This window comes from Stigmatopora argus, chromosome 23, assembly GCF_051989625.1.
Source record: "Stigmatopora argus isolate UIUO_Sarg chromosome 23, RoL_Sarg_1.0, whole genome shotgun sequence".
In the NCBI taxonomy this organism is placed as follows: domain Eukaryota; kingdom Metazoa; phylum Chordata; class Actinopteri; order Syngnathiformes; family Syngnathidae; genus Stigmatopora; species Stigmatopora argus.
In genome coordinates, this window is record NC_135409.1 from 3475788 (window position 1) to 3493371 (window position 17584).

Genomic DNA, 17584 nt, shown 5'->3' on the forward strand with positions numbered 1-17584 from the left:
AAATGATACGAAAGTCAAAAAGATCCAAAAGCCCCAGTCTGGGAGGAAAGAAAGCAATTCTCTATTACTTAGGAGAGACCGCTCGAGTATTAAAGACGCTGACTAGGCATTAATGAAGGGCGTCATTGTGAAATCCTCATGCTTGGCTCTCATGTGATGTCGCTAATGAATGCGAGCATTTTGTGGAATTGAGAACAAACAAGAAAAAAAAATCATGTTTGTCAGAAAACAGACAGAAATGCTGTTGACTTCAAATCCAATTAGTAAGAGGCCCCAGATTAGCCATAAAAAGAGCCAAAACGGGCGACATCCTTTTTCTCTTGAATGATTCTAAGCATCTTCAGATCTGATTTTAGTTTTTTTGTACAGCTGGCATTTTTATAAAAGCAGGCCAATGAGCTAACCTTAGCAATTCCAACCCTTCCCGGACCACCGTCATTCTTCTACATCCCAGATCTTACTATTATCAGCTGTTCCCCGCGAGATCCCCCGCTGTCGGGACGAATCCCATCTCCTGACCTCGGCCTGGAGGGGCTTTTCTATTTAATGGACTCGCGGTTCCCGGCCAGTGTTTTTAGCACATCTTCCATTTCAGCCAGTGGCCATTCCATTTTAGGTTATCGGCTTCCCGGGGTAACAATTCCGCGGGCTGCGTTTGGACAAAGAGAGGCAGAATAAACAACGGTGGCTGAAGATAAATCTGAAATAGGAGCAAGCGTCGTTTTGTGGGCTGTCGACGGCATTAGGCGGCCAATCTATTTTGACCGGGAGGGCTGGCGACAATTATTGGCTGCATGTTCAGTTGCAGGTTGGGCACATATCTCCGCTCAATGGCGCAACTGTCCGGAGCACCAGTCAGCGCGCGTTAGCGTCACGATCGGGTGGCTGGCATTTAGAAAAGGTCTAAAGTGTGAAAGGGTGTCCAAAACGGCAGTTCACGAAGCTACGCAATCAAAATAAATACCGCATTGGCCCAAATATAAGACAGTGTTTTTTGCTTTGAAATAAGACTGAAAAAGTGGAGGTCGTCTTACATTCGGGGTCTAGACATTTTACCCATTGACAACGCTAGATGGTGTCAGATATCTAAAGCTGAACGCTTTGATGGTTGATGCAGTTATTGCAATTTTGTTGTTTTATCACAGTAGATTGATTCATTTACATTTAAAAAATCAGGTGGATACACATGCACATTTACAAATGTGATTGCACTTTAGTTTACATATTTAAAAGTTCAGATATTAACAGCATGATTGGAATGAGGCAAAACAACATGCTTTTTCTCTCCAATTATTCGTTATAATGATTTGTTTCAGGTGTACTGTAATTATTTGCTGTCTAAAAATTCAATATGGTGTTCAAAAAGTCCTTTTTCAGAATTGAGCCTTGACAAAGAGGGAGTCGTCATATATTTGGGCCAATACGGTAAGTCATATAGGTTGAAAAAAAACGATATGGATAAAAGGAAGCATCAAAATATTATCCTGGCAATACAAGAGTAGCGCAAACTGGCTTTTTGAGGTTGGGAGTTGCCAGTTTCCACCCCCGCCATCCCTTTTCTGGCAAACCCTCATCCACCAACTGCGTTGCCAGGAAAGCCTCCTGAAAGCTTGGAGCGTTTGTGTCAGCTGCATGTCGACGGCCACCAAATAGAAGGGGTCCCCAGGAAGAGGGGGTGCGCCGACTACCGAATACGACGCCTCGAAACGTCAAAGGCGAGCATTCCTCGGAGATGCGTTTGCGTGTCGAGTACACGAGTGCGCGGCGGGGGCAAGTCGATGCTAATCAGCTAGTGCGAGCCGCTCGCAGCTTGGCTCTGACCCGACGGGGAATCCTAGCCTACAAAAAAGCCTCTATTAATAGCCCGCCAGCCCCTCTTACGTTTACACTTCTGCTGGTTTCCCCACGCAAATAAACAAATGAATAAAAATAATCCCTCATTCGAAAAAGAAGAAAAAACGAAAATCTGCGCAGTTAGGCAAAATCCCTGGTTGGCGGCGCATGGATAATTGACTTCTTAAGGACGACACCTCAGGGGGTGAAAAAAAAAGAAGGAAAAAAGTCAATCCTGGAACGCCAATCACCCTGGCAACCGCAGCTCCTGTTACCATAGCGAAGCACGTAACCTCGCTCCAGCTCCGAAGGGAAATCGCTCTAAGTCGCGTTGGAAGTTTGGAACTTTTTGAAATCTAAACATTTATCCGCCCACGTCGGAATTGATGACATTGTTTGACAGCGGCAAAGATCGCGACAAAATTCCCAAACACGGAATCACCTCATGAGATTACCTTCCCTGGAGATTCCAAAAATGGATCTTTGATAAACAAGAACTTTTCTGGTATGTTGACTGTGTTGGGACTAAGATAAAAGAAAATAGTACCATGGAAACTACGCTTTCTATGAACCACATGTCAGGAGTTACTGCGATGATCTCTGGAACCGGAGCCAAGAAGGTCTTTTTCCATCATTGCAGAGGAGTTTCAAACGCACCGCCTCGGGCTAGCATGACTGCGAGGGCACACCTGTGGCACCTCGCCTTCAATAATGCATGCAATTCTTTAAAATAAGAGACTTTCAAACGTGGAATTTAAATGATTCATGTCAGCACTTGAAGTGTCACGCCACGTTGCACGCGTACGTTCTTAGTGCAGTCGGAAAGGATCGGTAGAAAACCCTCTTGACGATGCAACGTTCATTGGCTGCCGCCCTCCCAGTTCAAACGGATAGGCTCATTCAAAGAGTTTGAAATCGAGGCGCGTAATTGGACGCCGTTCATCGTCAATAGCGCCAAAAGAGTACAAACGTGGAAATCTGATTCGAAAGGCCAGTTCGGCTGGCGTCGTTTCCTTCTTTATCCCAGTAGACACCCGTGGGTGCGGCCCGACCAGATTGTCTGCAAGAGACTGTGTTGCTACAGCAACCGAGGGTGGAAGGCCAGCCAACCCTCCCTCCCGATGGGTGTCATGAGGTCCGGGTTGGATAAAATCTGATTGCCATTCCAGCTCTCGCTGTCACTTTTATGTCAGAAAATAATCTTGTAATATGACTGTCATGCATAAAAAGAAAGAGAGATGGGGGGAGGATTGATGCATAAATCAACAAATCATCACTTAGTCTAACAAGAGTGAAAAAAAAAAATAATCTTGATAAATCCATTTTCTTTACAGGCACGCTACGCTTGGTGTCATGTCCGCCGCAAAAATTGAGGAAAGATCCTACGTGATAGCCTAGCAAATGGCGTGACACCACTGATTGGTCGCTAGACGGATACTTCAATGAAGTAGTGAATAAGAGAGAGAGAGAGAGAGATAAGGATAAATATTTCATACAAAATTGGTACAGACGCTCCCCTACTTACGAACATTCGAGTTACGAACAACGGTACATACGAACATGTCTGCAAATTGCGTTTATGTCGAAAAATGTTCGCAAGTTCGATTTTGTATTGCGCGCCTTTTTCCGAGTAGTGCTTCTTTCCGCCGCTAATACCGACGCCTGGCGCTGTGACAGCTCAGCTCACCCAGCATCTACCTTCTTCGTTGCAATGCGGAAGTGCGTGAATGTATCTCCAGTGTGCAAATAACCTATTTCATTTTTATCATTAAATATCTCGTGCATCCATTATTCAATATGGTTGGTGAAAAGCGAAAGGCTTCTATTGAGGGAGGTGCAAGGAAGAGGCAAGCCATTTCATTTGAAATGAGTGGCAATAATAGCAAAGCTTGATGCGCTTTGCACGGGAATACAACTTGAATCGTTCGACCGTCAGTACCATTTATAAACAAAGATCGAGCAGCAGGACCCAAATATTGAACGTTGCACAAAGTTTGCAAATCAATTGAATGATGCCATACAGTGCTACTGCATCATTTATGATGAAAGAAAATGCAATCGTCATTAGATAGCTTCTTTCGGCAGTTTCTAGTAAATCCCTCTCTCTCTAATGTATGTATACAGTACTGTATGTATTCTCTCCATTTTATTAAATGTTTTTTTTCAGTACAAACCAATGCATGTTACTTATACAAGCCTTAAACATACAAATGCACTTATATAACCCTTCAATATACTTATATAGGCTTCAATATACTTATATAGGCCTTAAACATAAATTATAATACAAAATATAGCACTGAGCAACTTACAAACAAATTCAACTTATGAACAATCACTCGGAGCCTAACTCGTTCGTAAGTAGGGGAGCGTCTGTATACCTTTGCTTTTTAAAAAAGGTTTATAGTAGCGTGTATTAAACATTGGGGAAGAAATTATGCGGATTTAGTGTAGAATGCTGGCCTTCTTACAAAAAAATCAAAGTTACAAAACAAGCTCTAGAACGAATTAATTTTGTAAGTAGAGGCAACATTGCGGCCCGGCGGTCGAGTGGTTAGCACATCAGCCCCACAGTTCTGAGATCGATGGTTCTATCCCTGGGTCTGGACATTCCTGTGGGGACTTTGAATGTTATAACCCAGGCTTGCGTGGGTTTTCCCTGGGCACTCCGGTTTCCTCCCACATCCCAATAACATGCATGCTAAGCTAGAAGGTTGAATACTAAATTTCCCCTAGGTGTCTGTCTCTTTTTGCCCTGCGATTGGCTAGCAACCAATTCAGGGTTTTCTGCGGCACCCCTGACCATAACTCATGTGCGTGGGAAACCTTGAATTAAGTGAAGATAGGGGGTGGGTCAGATGTGGATGCCCTCTTTATGGGGCAATTTATTTTGTCTGATTTCACTACTTAAGACGACGACATCTATTGCTTGGCCGTAATCGGCGCTAAAAGTCACCACCTGCAGATTCCCGATCAGAGCCAACAAACACAGCATTTGAGAAATCCTGCTAGGACCGCTTCCCGAACTTTAACGAGCCCGCGGGGCGATATCCCGCCAGCGAAAGCAAAGGTGGCGTAATTGAACATAGCCGGAGTTTTATAAGGCCTGCATTATTCACGAGGGTGGCGGCCGTTGTGATAAAAAACACAGCGGGGAAGCTAATAACGCAGCAACAAAAGCTGGCGGCGATTCGTAAACGCGCCCGAGCAAATCCAGCCGTGAGAATCCCGGAGAAAAAGATAGGGCGATGTTCCAACGCCAGGGGCAGGTTAATGACAGAGCAGAGCAGATGTCCCTCCACGCTGCCTTTACAACTGACGTAAAATAAAAGAGCCGTGGAGGAGCGACGCAAATTTCCCGCTTCAGCATCGGGAGCCCACGTCACGACGCTCAACTTTTCCCGACGGAAAATCTTTTCTACAGTGTCGCGGCTTTCTCGTTTGTAGCTCGAAATTGAATTGGCCTCGGATTACTTATTTAATGGTAGGTCTGTCAAAAGCTAGTTTAGCTTATTTGTTGGCGGCCTTGGTTGGCAAGCATTTTGATTGCTTTATTCCAGGTCGTCTCTCCCTTTCCCCGTGGTCTTGGCTGTCTTATGTCTCGCATGAGGTAAACTTGACCTCTTTTAAGACATTAATAAATCATTTCCTTATAATTTTCTCATATTTTTGTGTGTTTCATCACATCAATAATACAAAATTGGGACGCTTTGACCAATTTAACAGGCTTAGTTGGTAGTTGTGAGAGGACCGTGGAACGAATTAAAGAATTTGCATATAAAGTACACCTCTACTTACAAAATGTTCAAGTCACGAAAAATTGGAACCAATGAATTTCGTAAGTAGAGGTAAGACTGTATTTTGATTTCCACTGCTCCTATTAATAAATAGATGATATTCACCTCAACACAGTAATCATAGCTACATTGGACACATTTTGATGAACCCATTGCATCCTATCAAATAAATCGTGTTCGGTGCTCTAGTCACAAAGCAGAACCACAAGGTAGCAATTTCTGATGGGTAGCAAAATATGACAGACCACCGGATGACTGTCTTAGTGGGCCGATTCCACGGCAAATTGGGTTTTCTCATTCTTGACTGATTAGACTGGCCAATTCCAGTCTTCCCAATGGTGGCAGGTTCCGTTTTTGATCATCCTTTTGACAAACTGGACTAGGACTTTGCTGATCATATACTAGTATGGTACTGGTTACTAGCATGTACAGCTAATTGGAGCAAATTGAGTGGAAAAAAATGGAGGGATTCCCCAAGTCACTGCATTTCTTCCTATTCAGCATATCAAGAATGTATATGACACAATGGGGGGAGGTTGGGGTCACTCTCGCATTCGAAAGCTCCCTCATCCTTTTAATCGCAGCGGAATCCATCAAAGTGGGTCAAACTGCACTGCCCATCTGCCCCGCATGGATTTGAAACACTGATTAAAAAAAAAATTGACAGAAAATAGGGCAAACGTCTCCTCGGCCGCTCAATTACGTGCACAGCCAAACAAAAAGGGCAACCTCTTCAATCTGCCTAAATGCAACCATTGATTATGTCAGCCGTCATTTGCATATGGAAGCCTCTCGCGCCCGTCCGTCATGCACGGGCGATCGCGTGGGGCAACGGCCGCGTCAAGCCGAGCCAGACCGTCGGACTTGATTGAAAGCTGTCGTCGTCGCGCGAGGGAGACGGGCGTTTTCGGCTCAAGGTCAAGACAGTGCCGCGTTAGCCTGCTGATGTCAGTCGGCGCTTGAGGAAAAAAAGAAGAGTTGGAACGACAATCCCCAGCCGGCGCCATTTGGCGCTCCTCTGAGTTCGTCATTAAAGCCAATTCAATTGCAAGATGGATGCACCGTACCAAAGATGATGAAGATATCCATCTCCCTCCGTGCGCCCCCAACGCCCCCTCCTCCCACATACCCTTAGGCTGTGTGCAAACATGTTGCCATGCCAGAAGTGTCAGAATAGGAGGCTCGTGCACAGCAGCTGCGTCTACACACTTTGTACTCCAAATTGGAACAAAAGGCGCTCGGCAATAATCCATCAATATTTCAGGATTTTTTTTTTGCCACGTGTGGACAAGATACAGGCTGACGCTCACCTGGGACCCAGCGTCACTTAATTGAAAAGTACAACCGCATTTAGGCTTTTTCTGTCAAAATTGTCACGAAGGACATCGACAATTTTATATTAGATTGGATAACTTTATTCATCCCGTATTCGGGAAATTTCATTGTTGATTGATACAATATTTGTCAATATTTACCAGGACTGCTATGATTGGATTCAAGCGGCAAGGATTTAGTTGGATAGCATGTACAAGTTTAGAGCTATCACACATAAAAAGTATTTATTTTAGTTTTTCGATTTTTTTTAACCATTTTCACATAAAATGAAAATGATTTTTTGGTTCTTTTGCTTGATTGACAGTGTGTGTTTCCATTGTTTTGCTTGCATTTCATAATAACCATAGTAATTATAAACAAAAAATATAAGAACAATTTCAATACTCCCCCGAAAATAAAACTAAATTGAATGCAGACAAGAAACCCCTTATTAGATGATACAATAATAATTCTCACATGCAAGCCAATCAATATATGATGACCCTGATTGTAATTCATACACGTAGAGATCAATACAGGCCACCACATTGCCTCAGCGTGACAAACAAACTAAATTCTGGACTTTCCTTTTAGGCAAAAGTGTAAAGTTCAGACCGAACATGCACTTTTGGCACCACATTCAAATCATAGGATAACAAATATAGACAAGCTCCTTCTGTTCACATGTATAATTAATGAATCAATTTGACCGGCGATGGCTGGTTGTGACAATCACGTGACTCGCCTGGAAGGTGTAGAACCTGGTGCCGTTGGGCGGATGCGCCTTGGGGGAGTTGCTCCCCGCGCTCACGTCGGAGAAAATCATAATCCCGTCCCGAGATCAGGCCATGATCACCGGTCGTCGAGCGAACAAAAGAGCGACAATCACCCAAAAAACAAAGCCGCGTGAGCACGCTCCCTAGGCGTGCCTGCGCGACCCGCCCAAATCTTCCACGTGGTGCCGCCGAGTGGCCCGCAGCTGCGGGCTCGAACTGATGCAGCGGAGGCTCCGCCAGCTCGGATGGAGACAATCGACGACCCTCAATGCCCCACCCACCCAGTCGCGCGAGCGCGCACGCTCCATCATCACCGACCAATCAGCAGGAAGAGCATCAACAACACGCACGCCTGCACTACACTAAGAAAATAAATAGGAACTCAAAGCTTTCATAAAGTCATGTATATCCTCATTTTTAAGTCGAATTAAAGATCACCCAAAACAGGGGGGAGACTCCAATATGGGCGAAAAACCAACAGAGGGCGCCAGAATAAAACTTTGTTTGGAGCCAATTACAAGCCGGATGGCAGTCGTTAATTGAGTTTTCGCAAAAGCTCCGCCCCGCCCAGATATTGTTGCTACTGCGTCAAACGCTTTCTACTGATTTTAGGCCATTTTCGGGTCACTTCCTGTTGGTTTTGGGGCATGTTAAGGTTCCATGTTAACCCACTGGCTACCATTGACGGCAGAATTTTGACTGTGGGTGGGGCAAGAATGGATATATAATAAATCGAGCAAAGTGCAGTAGTGCACTCACTCAGAGAAATCAAAAAATTCTAGTTTTTCAGCACCCGTGTGGAAAAAACTAAAGGCAGATGATTCTGTATGTACAGTATGAATGATCCACAGAGTCAGGTAGAACACCACCATGGGCCGCATGTTGGACACCACTAGTTTATAGTATGCAGTAGGCCTTTGTAGCGAAGGGGAAAATACAAGTATCACAGCAGAATAATACAAGTCTCAAGCTAAATTTGAGTTAGTATTTGCCAAATATCATTGTTAGGATAGCAGTTTTGTCCCCAAAAATGTAAGGAATATTTGAAGTACAAAATAACAGTAAGTTAAGCTACAATCATTGTTTAACTTTCAGCAAATACCTCACCTTTATTTTCAACTTGGGCCTCATCAGTCAAGCAGCGGTTGCTCATTAACGCCCCCGCAAGAAGAATATTGCTGGCATTTTAATAAACAAAACAAGAGTGGGACATCTTTGCCTTGCATGGGAGTCTAAACAGGGTTTGGAAATTATTTAAAAAATGGGGTTTGCTTTGGAGATAAATCCACATTAGTCCCCAAAATGTGGTTAGCGGTATGAAAAAGTTGCATAACTGCTGAGATGGTCTTCTCTTGTTAGGAAATTGTTGGACAATTTAGAAACTGCTTGTAGGTCATTTGGAATCATTTGTAACTAAAGCCTTCACTTTGGAAGTCGAATGTCGCTCTCTGCTGGGCATAAATGGCATAACAACCGCTGCGTCATGTGAAGCATTCATTGGTGCTTTTGAAAAATTCCATCTAAAAAATCCTCTATTATCCAATCAGGTTAAATACATCCTAAAACAGCATTTAATGATCAAATACAAATATTGGAGCTCTTTGGACATTAGAACCGAGCCCAGGGAAGTGAATTCCTCGGTAAAATGTCGCGATGATGTCGTGATAAGGCAAAAAAACGTCTATATACGACCATTCGCGAGCGCGCGAATCCCGTTTCCGCGAAACCTCTGTTCGGCCGAATGACCGTTCGGTGGAACGTCCATTCGGCGACCTGTCCATCTGTCAAACGTCCGTCGGCGAAACGTCTTTAGGCGAATCATCCGGCCACGCCCCCACTATTACTACTACTACCACTACTACTACTATTACCACCTACTACTACAGCTCCATCTAGTGGATGTATAACACAACTCATAACCACTACTATTAGATGTGGTATGACAATCACTACTAACTACTACTACCACCTCTACTACTACTACTACTACTGCGTCCTATATATGAAAGCAATTTTAAGATCAGCCATTCATTGAAGGTGCGCCTTATCGTGCGGAAAATACAGTACTATCAAGTGTCTTCCATTACATCTCTGGTCACGTCGCACCAGAGGCAACGTCCGGCCGCGACCTACTTTTTATTCGCAGTCACCCACGCGGCCGGCCGTGTGTCACGTCTCGCTCTCCAGCCGTCTGCAGCAGAAGCGCTATCTTTCCCAGCATGCCGATTTAGCGCAAAGCCACCGAGCTTTAACGATACAATAACACCCTTTGCGAGCGGACCCGTGACGCTCACATGCCGCCGCCGCCATCAAAAGCCGGCCTTGTGGCGAGAAACAATGGCGATATTTCTGCTACGTGCGGGTGACTCGTTGCCTCCAGATCACGCTTTTCAACAACACTTCTCGTTGTGGATGTCGGTAAAATGAACTTAACTCATGCTAAACCAGGGGAAAAAAAGAAATAGCTAATTAATTAAATCCCCACCACCACCACCCCAAACACACACACACACACACACACACACACACACACCACCAAGTTGTTCAAGCGTTAACCCGTCGTCACGTGATCAGGAGTGACATTGGCCGGGTTGTTGTGACGGATGCCCGAGGTAGCGGGCGGCATCTGGACCGACGGGGGATGCTTCGGAAAGTATTTCTCGCCCACTATACAAAAAAAATGTCGCTGGGTACATACTAAAAGTACTATAACTCGGTCTTTGGATTTCGGCCGAGCGAGATAGCGGCCTCGTCCACTCCGCCGCCACAGATGACATCACATTCTATTTCCGGCATTCAAGTGAATCGTTCGGAGGTGAGCGAGAACCCGAGAGCTGATCTCAGAACAGCTCATCATTTCCCGGCCCTCCCTTTGATGGCTCGCCACATGGAGCTTGGACAGAAGACGGCATTTCGTAACGGCACATCAAACTCGCTTTCCCTTAAAACAACATGTTTAGGCGCAATGATCAAATTCAGGCATTTTTCTCTAAGCGAGAACAATCGATGTCGGCTGACAGCTCCCCGGTGTGAATTAAAATCCCAAATCTCTCCTGGCCCAACACCAACAGAAGGTTTAGTAGTGAAATGCTCTCACCCTTGGGATTGGCCAATTATTCCTGTCCTACTTCTTGGAAGTGCATCGGAACGACACTTGGTTCAAAGGCATACGTCAACGATGACGTATGGGTGCCATTGATGGCGATAGACGTCCAATCTATTTGAAGCGGAAGGCTTGGCAGCATTCAAACAAACATTGACAAGTGGGGAAAGTGCACATTTCTTGTCTGTGGCGGCCCCACGACCAAAGAGAACTCCTCTTTCCCCAAATCACATCAAACAGTGAGCACATCGTGATTTTTCCACGTCCTAATCTCACCGAGGCTCCGAAACATGGCCAGATGACACAAATATGTCAGATCCAGTGAAAAGGGAGCTTTTTTTTCCCGGGTTTCCCTTTAATTGCTAGCGAAAAAACTACAGATCCAGATGCCAAAATTCCGTCACACGCCGGAGACGGGTTAACAATTTGAAGCCAACCAAATTGACGGCCCCGGCGCGGCTCGTTCCGCTCGACGATTTTTGCAAAAATGCTCCTTTAGTGATGGCGGGGTGGGGGGGGTGGCGTCCTTCAAGGCCCTTCACACCCCCCACCCCGCTTGGTACAGTAGAGTGCTCAGCAGAGCAACGCATAGCCTGCGACAGCGTGATAGCATACAAGCGAGCCTCCGCCGGCGTCCTTCGCCAAGTGCTTTCATTTCGCCCGGCGGGGTGCGTAGCGACATCCGCGCGCATCCGTCGCCTTGGCGCCAGGGCCGGCACGACGAGCCCGAAACCCAAAGGAGTGAGCGGCGCAAGCAAAGTTGCTTTCAAAAGGCGACGGCGAAGCTTCTGAACGAGGCCAGTCGGGAGCGAACGTGGTGGGAGGAGTCTAAGTCAATAAGACAATGTCCATCAATCAAAGAATGGATGGAATTGATGAGACATTATTTAGGACCGTTAGCTTCCATAATATATCAATGAAAAGAATAGTACTCAACTCTATAGTGCTGATATTTCTTAAATAAATGATGCCGAATGGCCACCAGAATGTCCTTAGCAAAAAACTAGTGGTGGGATAAATTCCCACACAACACAAAGATATGGTGCATGAAACATTTAGCTTATTAGCTGGTATTGACATATCAAAATATCCATTTGACGTGGGAGGGCCTTGCAGCCAATTAAGTATATTTTGTGGTTAAGGTCGGGAATGCATGACACCAAGTGGACCATAGCAGAAAAAATTTGGTAGAAAAGCGGCATGTCATGCTTCCAAATGAACAAAAAGTCAACTTTTGGATTAAAATAAAGCAGCAAAAACAGCAAGATGGTCCTGACATACTTTCTCTGGATTCTAATGTTTGGCACGCGCTTTCTGCTTAAGAAGGAAATGGTTCCAATGCAAAAGGCTGCCTTACCTGCGGCAAGGCGGAGCTTAGCTGCCTCTGTAGCGAATCCCGGTCGTAGATGACGTCCTGCAGGTGCTGCTGGGACAGGCCCAGGCTCTCCTGGGTCTCCCTCAGCGTGTCCAGCAGCCGGTCCCGCTCGTCCAGCATGTTGACCATCAGCTGCTCGAAATGCGAGTCCGGGTCGGCCGAGCCGCTCTGCGAGCCGCGCTGGCTCAGCGCCGTGTCCTCGCTGATGGTGGGCATCACCTCGCACATCATCTTGCCTCTGCGCCGCAACAAACAAACATCGTCAAAAACAAACAAACAAAAAAACGGCCATTTGTAGGAATGCGATGGCTTTTGAATGCTCGTTCCTCAATCAAATCCTTTCAGAAAATAACACTGACCGCGATTTTAACCACGTGAGAAGCCCATTGGGCCTAGATTGGCCACACACATTCCATCATGCCAGACTCTTCCGCCAACGTTGACGGCGATAGGCGTCCGTTCCATTTGAAACATTTGGTTTTTCGCAATGTCTGAATATTAGCTCTCGTTAGCATCTACGAGCACCGCCGATTCCGTCAATCGCCCTTCGCGAATCTCGTTAATGACACTAACATTTACAGATAAGGCGACGCTCAAAAATGAAAGCGGCCCGTCCTCGAGCGCACGCCAAAAGCTGCCACTTTGCAGATAAGCCGACGCGAGGAAAGGACGCCACTTCGTCGACGTTTGACAAAAAAAAAAACCATCCGACGAGTGTTAATTAAAGGGCGCAAAAGCGTCGGCTGAAAGAAGGCGACGTTGTCAATCCTTTGGCTGACTTCAGCCGAGGCGGCATCAAAACAGGCGGCGATAGCAAACTAGCCTGCTCATCTTCAATGTGCTTTTGTGAATGGAGCAAATCGGAACGACCGCTCGCCGTCGTTCAACAACCGCCAACAGCAACCTATCAAATCACGCCAGGCCAGAATTGGCATGCTGAAGCAAAAAAAATATTGCTAGTACGTATAATAAACGCAGGGAGACTATTAAGAGACATACAGGAAGTCATCTTCATGTATTGCAGAGGCCAAGAATTTGTCTTTTTAAAAAACGATTCTATACGTTATATATACAATTTTCACTATATGCTTTAGTTTTATATTAGTGTTATATTTCCACCGGTATAAAGTCTTGATTGGGGGAAAAATACCGTATTTTCACGACTATAAAGGCGCACATAAAAGTCTGAAATTTTCTCCAAAATAGACAGGGCGCCTTATAATCCAGTGCACTTTGTATATGGACCAATACTGAAATTGTTATCACGATAAAATAAAATAAATCAGTCGATAGGACAACTATGGCAAGCAGCCCCCGACTCTACTATCTACTACTAGAAAAAGTGCTGCGCAATAACTGCTGCGATATATAGTTTTTTTTGTCAATACACCCAATGGATTGTGGCCTGCCGATCGGCATCAACACTAGCTAGCTACTATTTGCGAATGGATTGTTGCCTGGCGATCGGCATCAACACAGTTGCGAAGCATGGAAGACAGCCTTGGAATAGTTATGCTAGCTACTAGCTAGCTACGATTTGTGAATGGATTGTGGCCGCCTGGGCGAACGTGTCTGCTTGCACGGTTGTTCGAGCTTTTGGCAATGCCGGCATCATTTCTAAGGAGCCACATGGCACATGGAAATGACGGTGACTGAGAACGAAGAGAGGGGACCTGGCTTTTTGGAAGGCTCGTTTGTGCAATTGTTTAATTCGGACACAGAAAATGAGGACTTTGAGGGATTTGTGGGTGATGATGACGTGAGTGAGTTGTAAAATGTCTAAATAAAGTACAACCGAACTAAGTTTTGCTTCCGTTGCCTTTTTAACAACGTGTTTTTAGCGTGTGGGTGTAGCGTGCAAGAACTCTATATCCCAGCAGTCACTGCGCACCGGAACCCGGAAATAGGCTGCTTCCGGTAGCCAGCGCTATTGCGTTTCGATCTTCATCCATATATAATATATAATATATATGCATCTAAAAAAACGGTGCGTCCTTTGTGTGTGTAAAATACAGAAATAGCACTCGTTATTGACACTGCGGCTAAAAATACGATGCGCCAAATAGTCGTGAAAATACGGTAAATAGATTTTGCAGGAAAACGAGTAAGGTCACATTTAAATTCGGCACCTTAAAATGATATTAAAAGATGAAAAAAAAAATGTGAACCACTGTAATTGGAGCACAACTGTTGAGAGTTTTTAGCTCACACACTCGCACACGATTCACCTGTAAGCATCCTATTAGTTTTGAGTCCTTTCTTGCACATAAATGTGTAAAACAGGTGCATAACTTGGGTGGCAGTGGAAGACCTGGGTTCAAATCTAGGTGGGTCCACCTGTGTGGAGTTTGCATGTTCTCCCCGGGCCTGCGTGGGTTTTCTCATGGTATTCCGGTTTCCTCCCACATCCCAAAGACATGCATGGTAGGCTGATTGGGCACTCTAAATTGCCCCTAGGTATGCGTGTGAACATGAATAGTTGTTTGTCTCTTTCTGCCCTGCGATTGGCTGGCCACCGATTCAGGGTGTCCCCCGCCTCTGGCCCGAAGTCAGCTGGGATAGGCTCCAGCAACCCCCCCACGAGCCAAGTGAAGAATAAGCAGCAGCCCCCGCTCCCTAAGCAATTCAGAAAATGAGATGAGAGAGGTGCATAATTTGGACAAAAAGGATTGTCACATGATAGGAACAGGCACACACATGGGCAATTTTCGTGTGTAATTCCAGGATAGTACTGGGAGACATCCAGGAAGTGAACACACACACACACACATTTATATTGTATACACACACGTGCAAATGGAGGTTGAACGGCCGCCGACGTCACCACGCTCAACACACGTGAATATACGCACACCATCAGGGCGTTTAACTCTTCGTCCGCCATTGACGGAGCGATCGTTGTCGCTCCAAAGGATTGAACATTTATTGCCGTCAATAGCTATTCCTAAAAAAACTGCTTGTACTAACAACCACAACACATCCATCCCAATACTTTTACTTCACACAACCCTGACGCTAATTGCTTGTGTGTACGCTAAAATAGCTGAGGGCGCTTGGCTATTGTCTCGAGTGCATTACATCATGGCAAGCAACCCCGACCCCCCGACCCCCATGCTCATTCATACCCCCTTCCCTCCCGCCCCGCAATGTCACGCACGCACAATCACCTTGGCGATGTAGGTCAGGAGCGCGCTTACCTCGCGTGAGCGTGCGTTCACGCCGACGTCGTCGTCTGCAGCTGGCGCTTCCAATTTGAAAGTGTGTGAGTGTGTGCGCGTGTGTGTATGTGTGTGTGTGTGTGTTAATAAACCAAAGATGGCTTGGCGTGAGGAAGGCGCGGCCGGCGTGCTCGCGCCGCCGACACTACCACCTTCATCATCATCATCTCGTTCACGAAGGTGGCGTCCTCGACGACATGGTTTCTGCGTCGCTTGACGGCCAAGAGGAGCTCGAGGAAGAGAAGGAAGAGGATGAGGAGGAGGAGGCGAGCTGGGAGAGACCATTCAGGGACGAGGAGGAGGGGGAGTCTTAAAGTTGCAGTTGTGCTTTGCGTCCTCATTAAGGGAGGCGGCCAATCAAGAGGTCGGGGACTCAGTGATAAACACCCCTAACATAAGAATACCAAAAATGCATAGAGGAAAAGAGATGAGCATGGAAAGAACCGTCCTCGGTTCGCAGCAAAGTGGGACCCAGAAGTGCCGGAAGTGGACGACAAGCGACAAACTACTAAAGGCTTTATTCAAATTAACAGAAAAGCCATACAAACTTATGTTTGTTTCTTTGTTCATTTCACTAGCGAGGTTGACACATACTACCGAGGAGGAAACGAAACCAATAATCCCACAATCAGACATACCAAAAGACAGTTTAATTTCACAGACAGGGGTTGATTAGAAAATACACACACCTGGTCATACAAGAAAAGGAAAGTCATGAGGGTCAGAATAGGCGAAACGCATACAATAATCGCACGGACAGCACACACAAGGAATAAGTTCTAAAGAAAAGGAAAATACCAATGTTTGAGCAAAACCACGAAATGAATGGCGCGTACTTGATGTGGTCTTGTGGTTGCCGGGGTAACCATTTCTCTCTTCTTTCATCGTCAATAATTGTATGGTCAACTTTTAATGGACATGTTTTCATGTTAAAGATCAGCAGACAAAAAGCGTCAAGTGTGACGCCTCTGTCCTTGGTGCTGAAAGCCAAATTGTACACATGTTGGTCATTCTCGTCCTCTGCAACAAATGGAACGAGCTCGCACGCAGGTCGTCCCGCGTCGTCTCCCTCGCAATCCTTTTCGGGCCAAAAGGGGGCCCGGCTGCATTGGCGAGGACGTCCAGATGTCACTCGGACTCCGACTCCTGTTGCATGCGGCCCTGATTGGGCCGAGCGGGGCTCCAGTTGCTAGGCAACCGTGCAGCTGGGGCCTGTAGGCTCACTAATGATTTTTTTTTCATGCTTCGCACGTTTTGCTGCCGCTTCCGCAAAGGTGTGCGTCAACTACTGTACGTGTGTGTGAGGGTTAGCCCTCCCATTGGGAGAGTTTTGACGCCGGTGGCGGACGTTCAATCCATTTCAAACAGGAATAATCTTGCGGCACTAGACGTCCAATCCATTTGGCCCTAGAGAGGCTGGTAGCGAACCTTCGCAGAATGGATTGTGTTGGAATAGCAATCAAACCATTGTCATGATAGCGTATATAACTTTGAATCTAACGTGGCAAACCGGTTGGTGAAAATCACTCGAAAATGAATTACCAAGATATGTGAACAGGTGAAAAGTAGAGGAATTTTGCCATTTCAAAATTTACTAAATAAATGTGACACGATGAGGGAGTACAAAAAATTGAAAATGTGTACCTTTCCTTTTTACGGGTTGCAGTACAAAATAAAAGAGAAAAAGGCACATATTCCCATTTAAAAATAAAAACAAAGGACAAACCATACACTATATGGTTTTGGGGTGAAAAGTATCCCAAGAAAAAAAATGTTCGTATGTTAGTTTAAATTTGGGGAGGGTATAAGACCAAAAAAATGTTTGAATTTGGTCCAAATAAATCCGAAGAACGTCCTTGAAACCTTCTGAGGCCACGTTGGTGCTCCACCACGACCGCGGGAAGAGAGGACGCGTATCCTAGCAACAGGAAGCGGCCCGTTTGGCCCCGAAGACTGGAAGTGAAGGATCGTGTTTCGAGGCGTCCAATTCTTTGCGGGTGGGAGGGGCAACTAAACAAACGTTTAGACCTCTATCGGCGTCAATGGCAGCTGGTGAGTTAAAATCTTGTCATGGGAGATTTGTTCCAGTTAGATAAAAATATTGAGACAAAAATAATGAAAAATTGATGTTTTCCCTTTCTGACAAAAAAGTTCATACTTTTCTTAAT

The 17584-nt window shown here is 45.6% G+C and overlaps 1 protein-coding gene across 4 annotated transcripts in view; it reads right to left on the minus strand.

The window, feature by feature from the left end:
* ppfia2 (PTPRF interacting protein alpha 2) overlaps positions 1-15704 on the minus strand; it is a 44859-nt gene extending 29155 nt beyond the window's left edge. For 2 of the 4 annotated variants that reach the window (XM_077593675.1, XM_077593676.1), the window contains exons 1-2: positions 15396-15703; positions 12181-12436 (exon numbers count right to left, since the gene is read on the minus strand). In XM_077593675.1, the coding sequence (XP_077449801.1) occupies positions 12181-12429 (249 nt within the window). In that variant the 5' untranslated portion in view covers positions 12430-12436; positions 15396-15703. Of the gene's footprint in view, positions 1-7689; positions 7967-12180; positions 12437-15395 lie in introns of those variants that run through there. The other 2 variants (XM_077593674.1, XM_077593677.1) reach the window with 2 other exon arrangements.
* Between the last annotated feature and the right edge of the window lie 1880 nt (positions 15705-17584).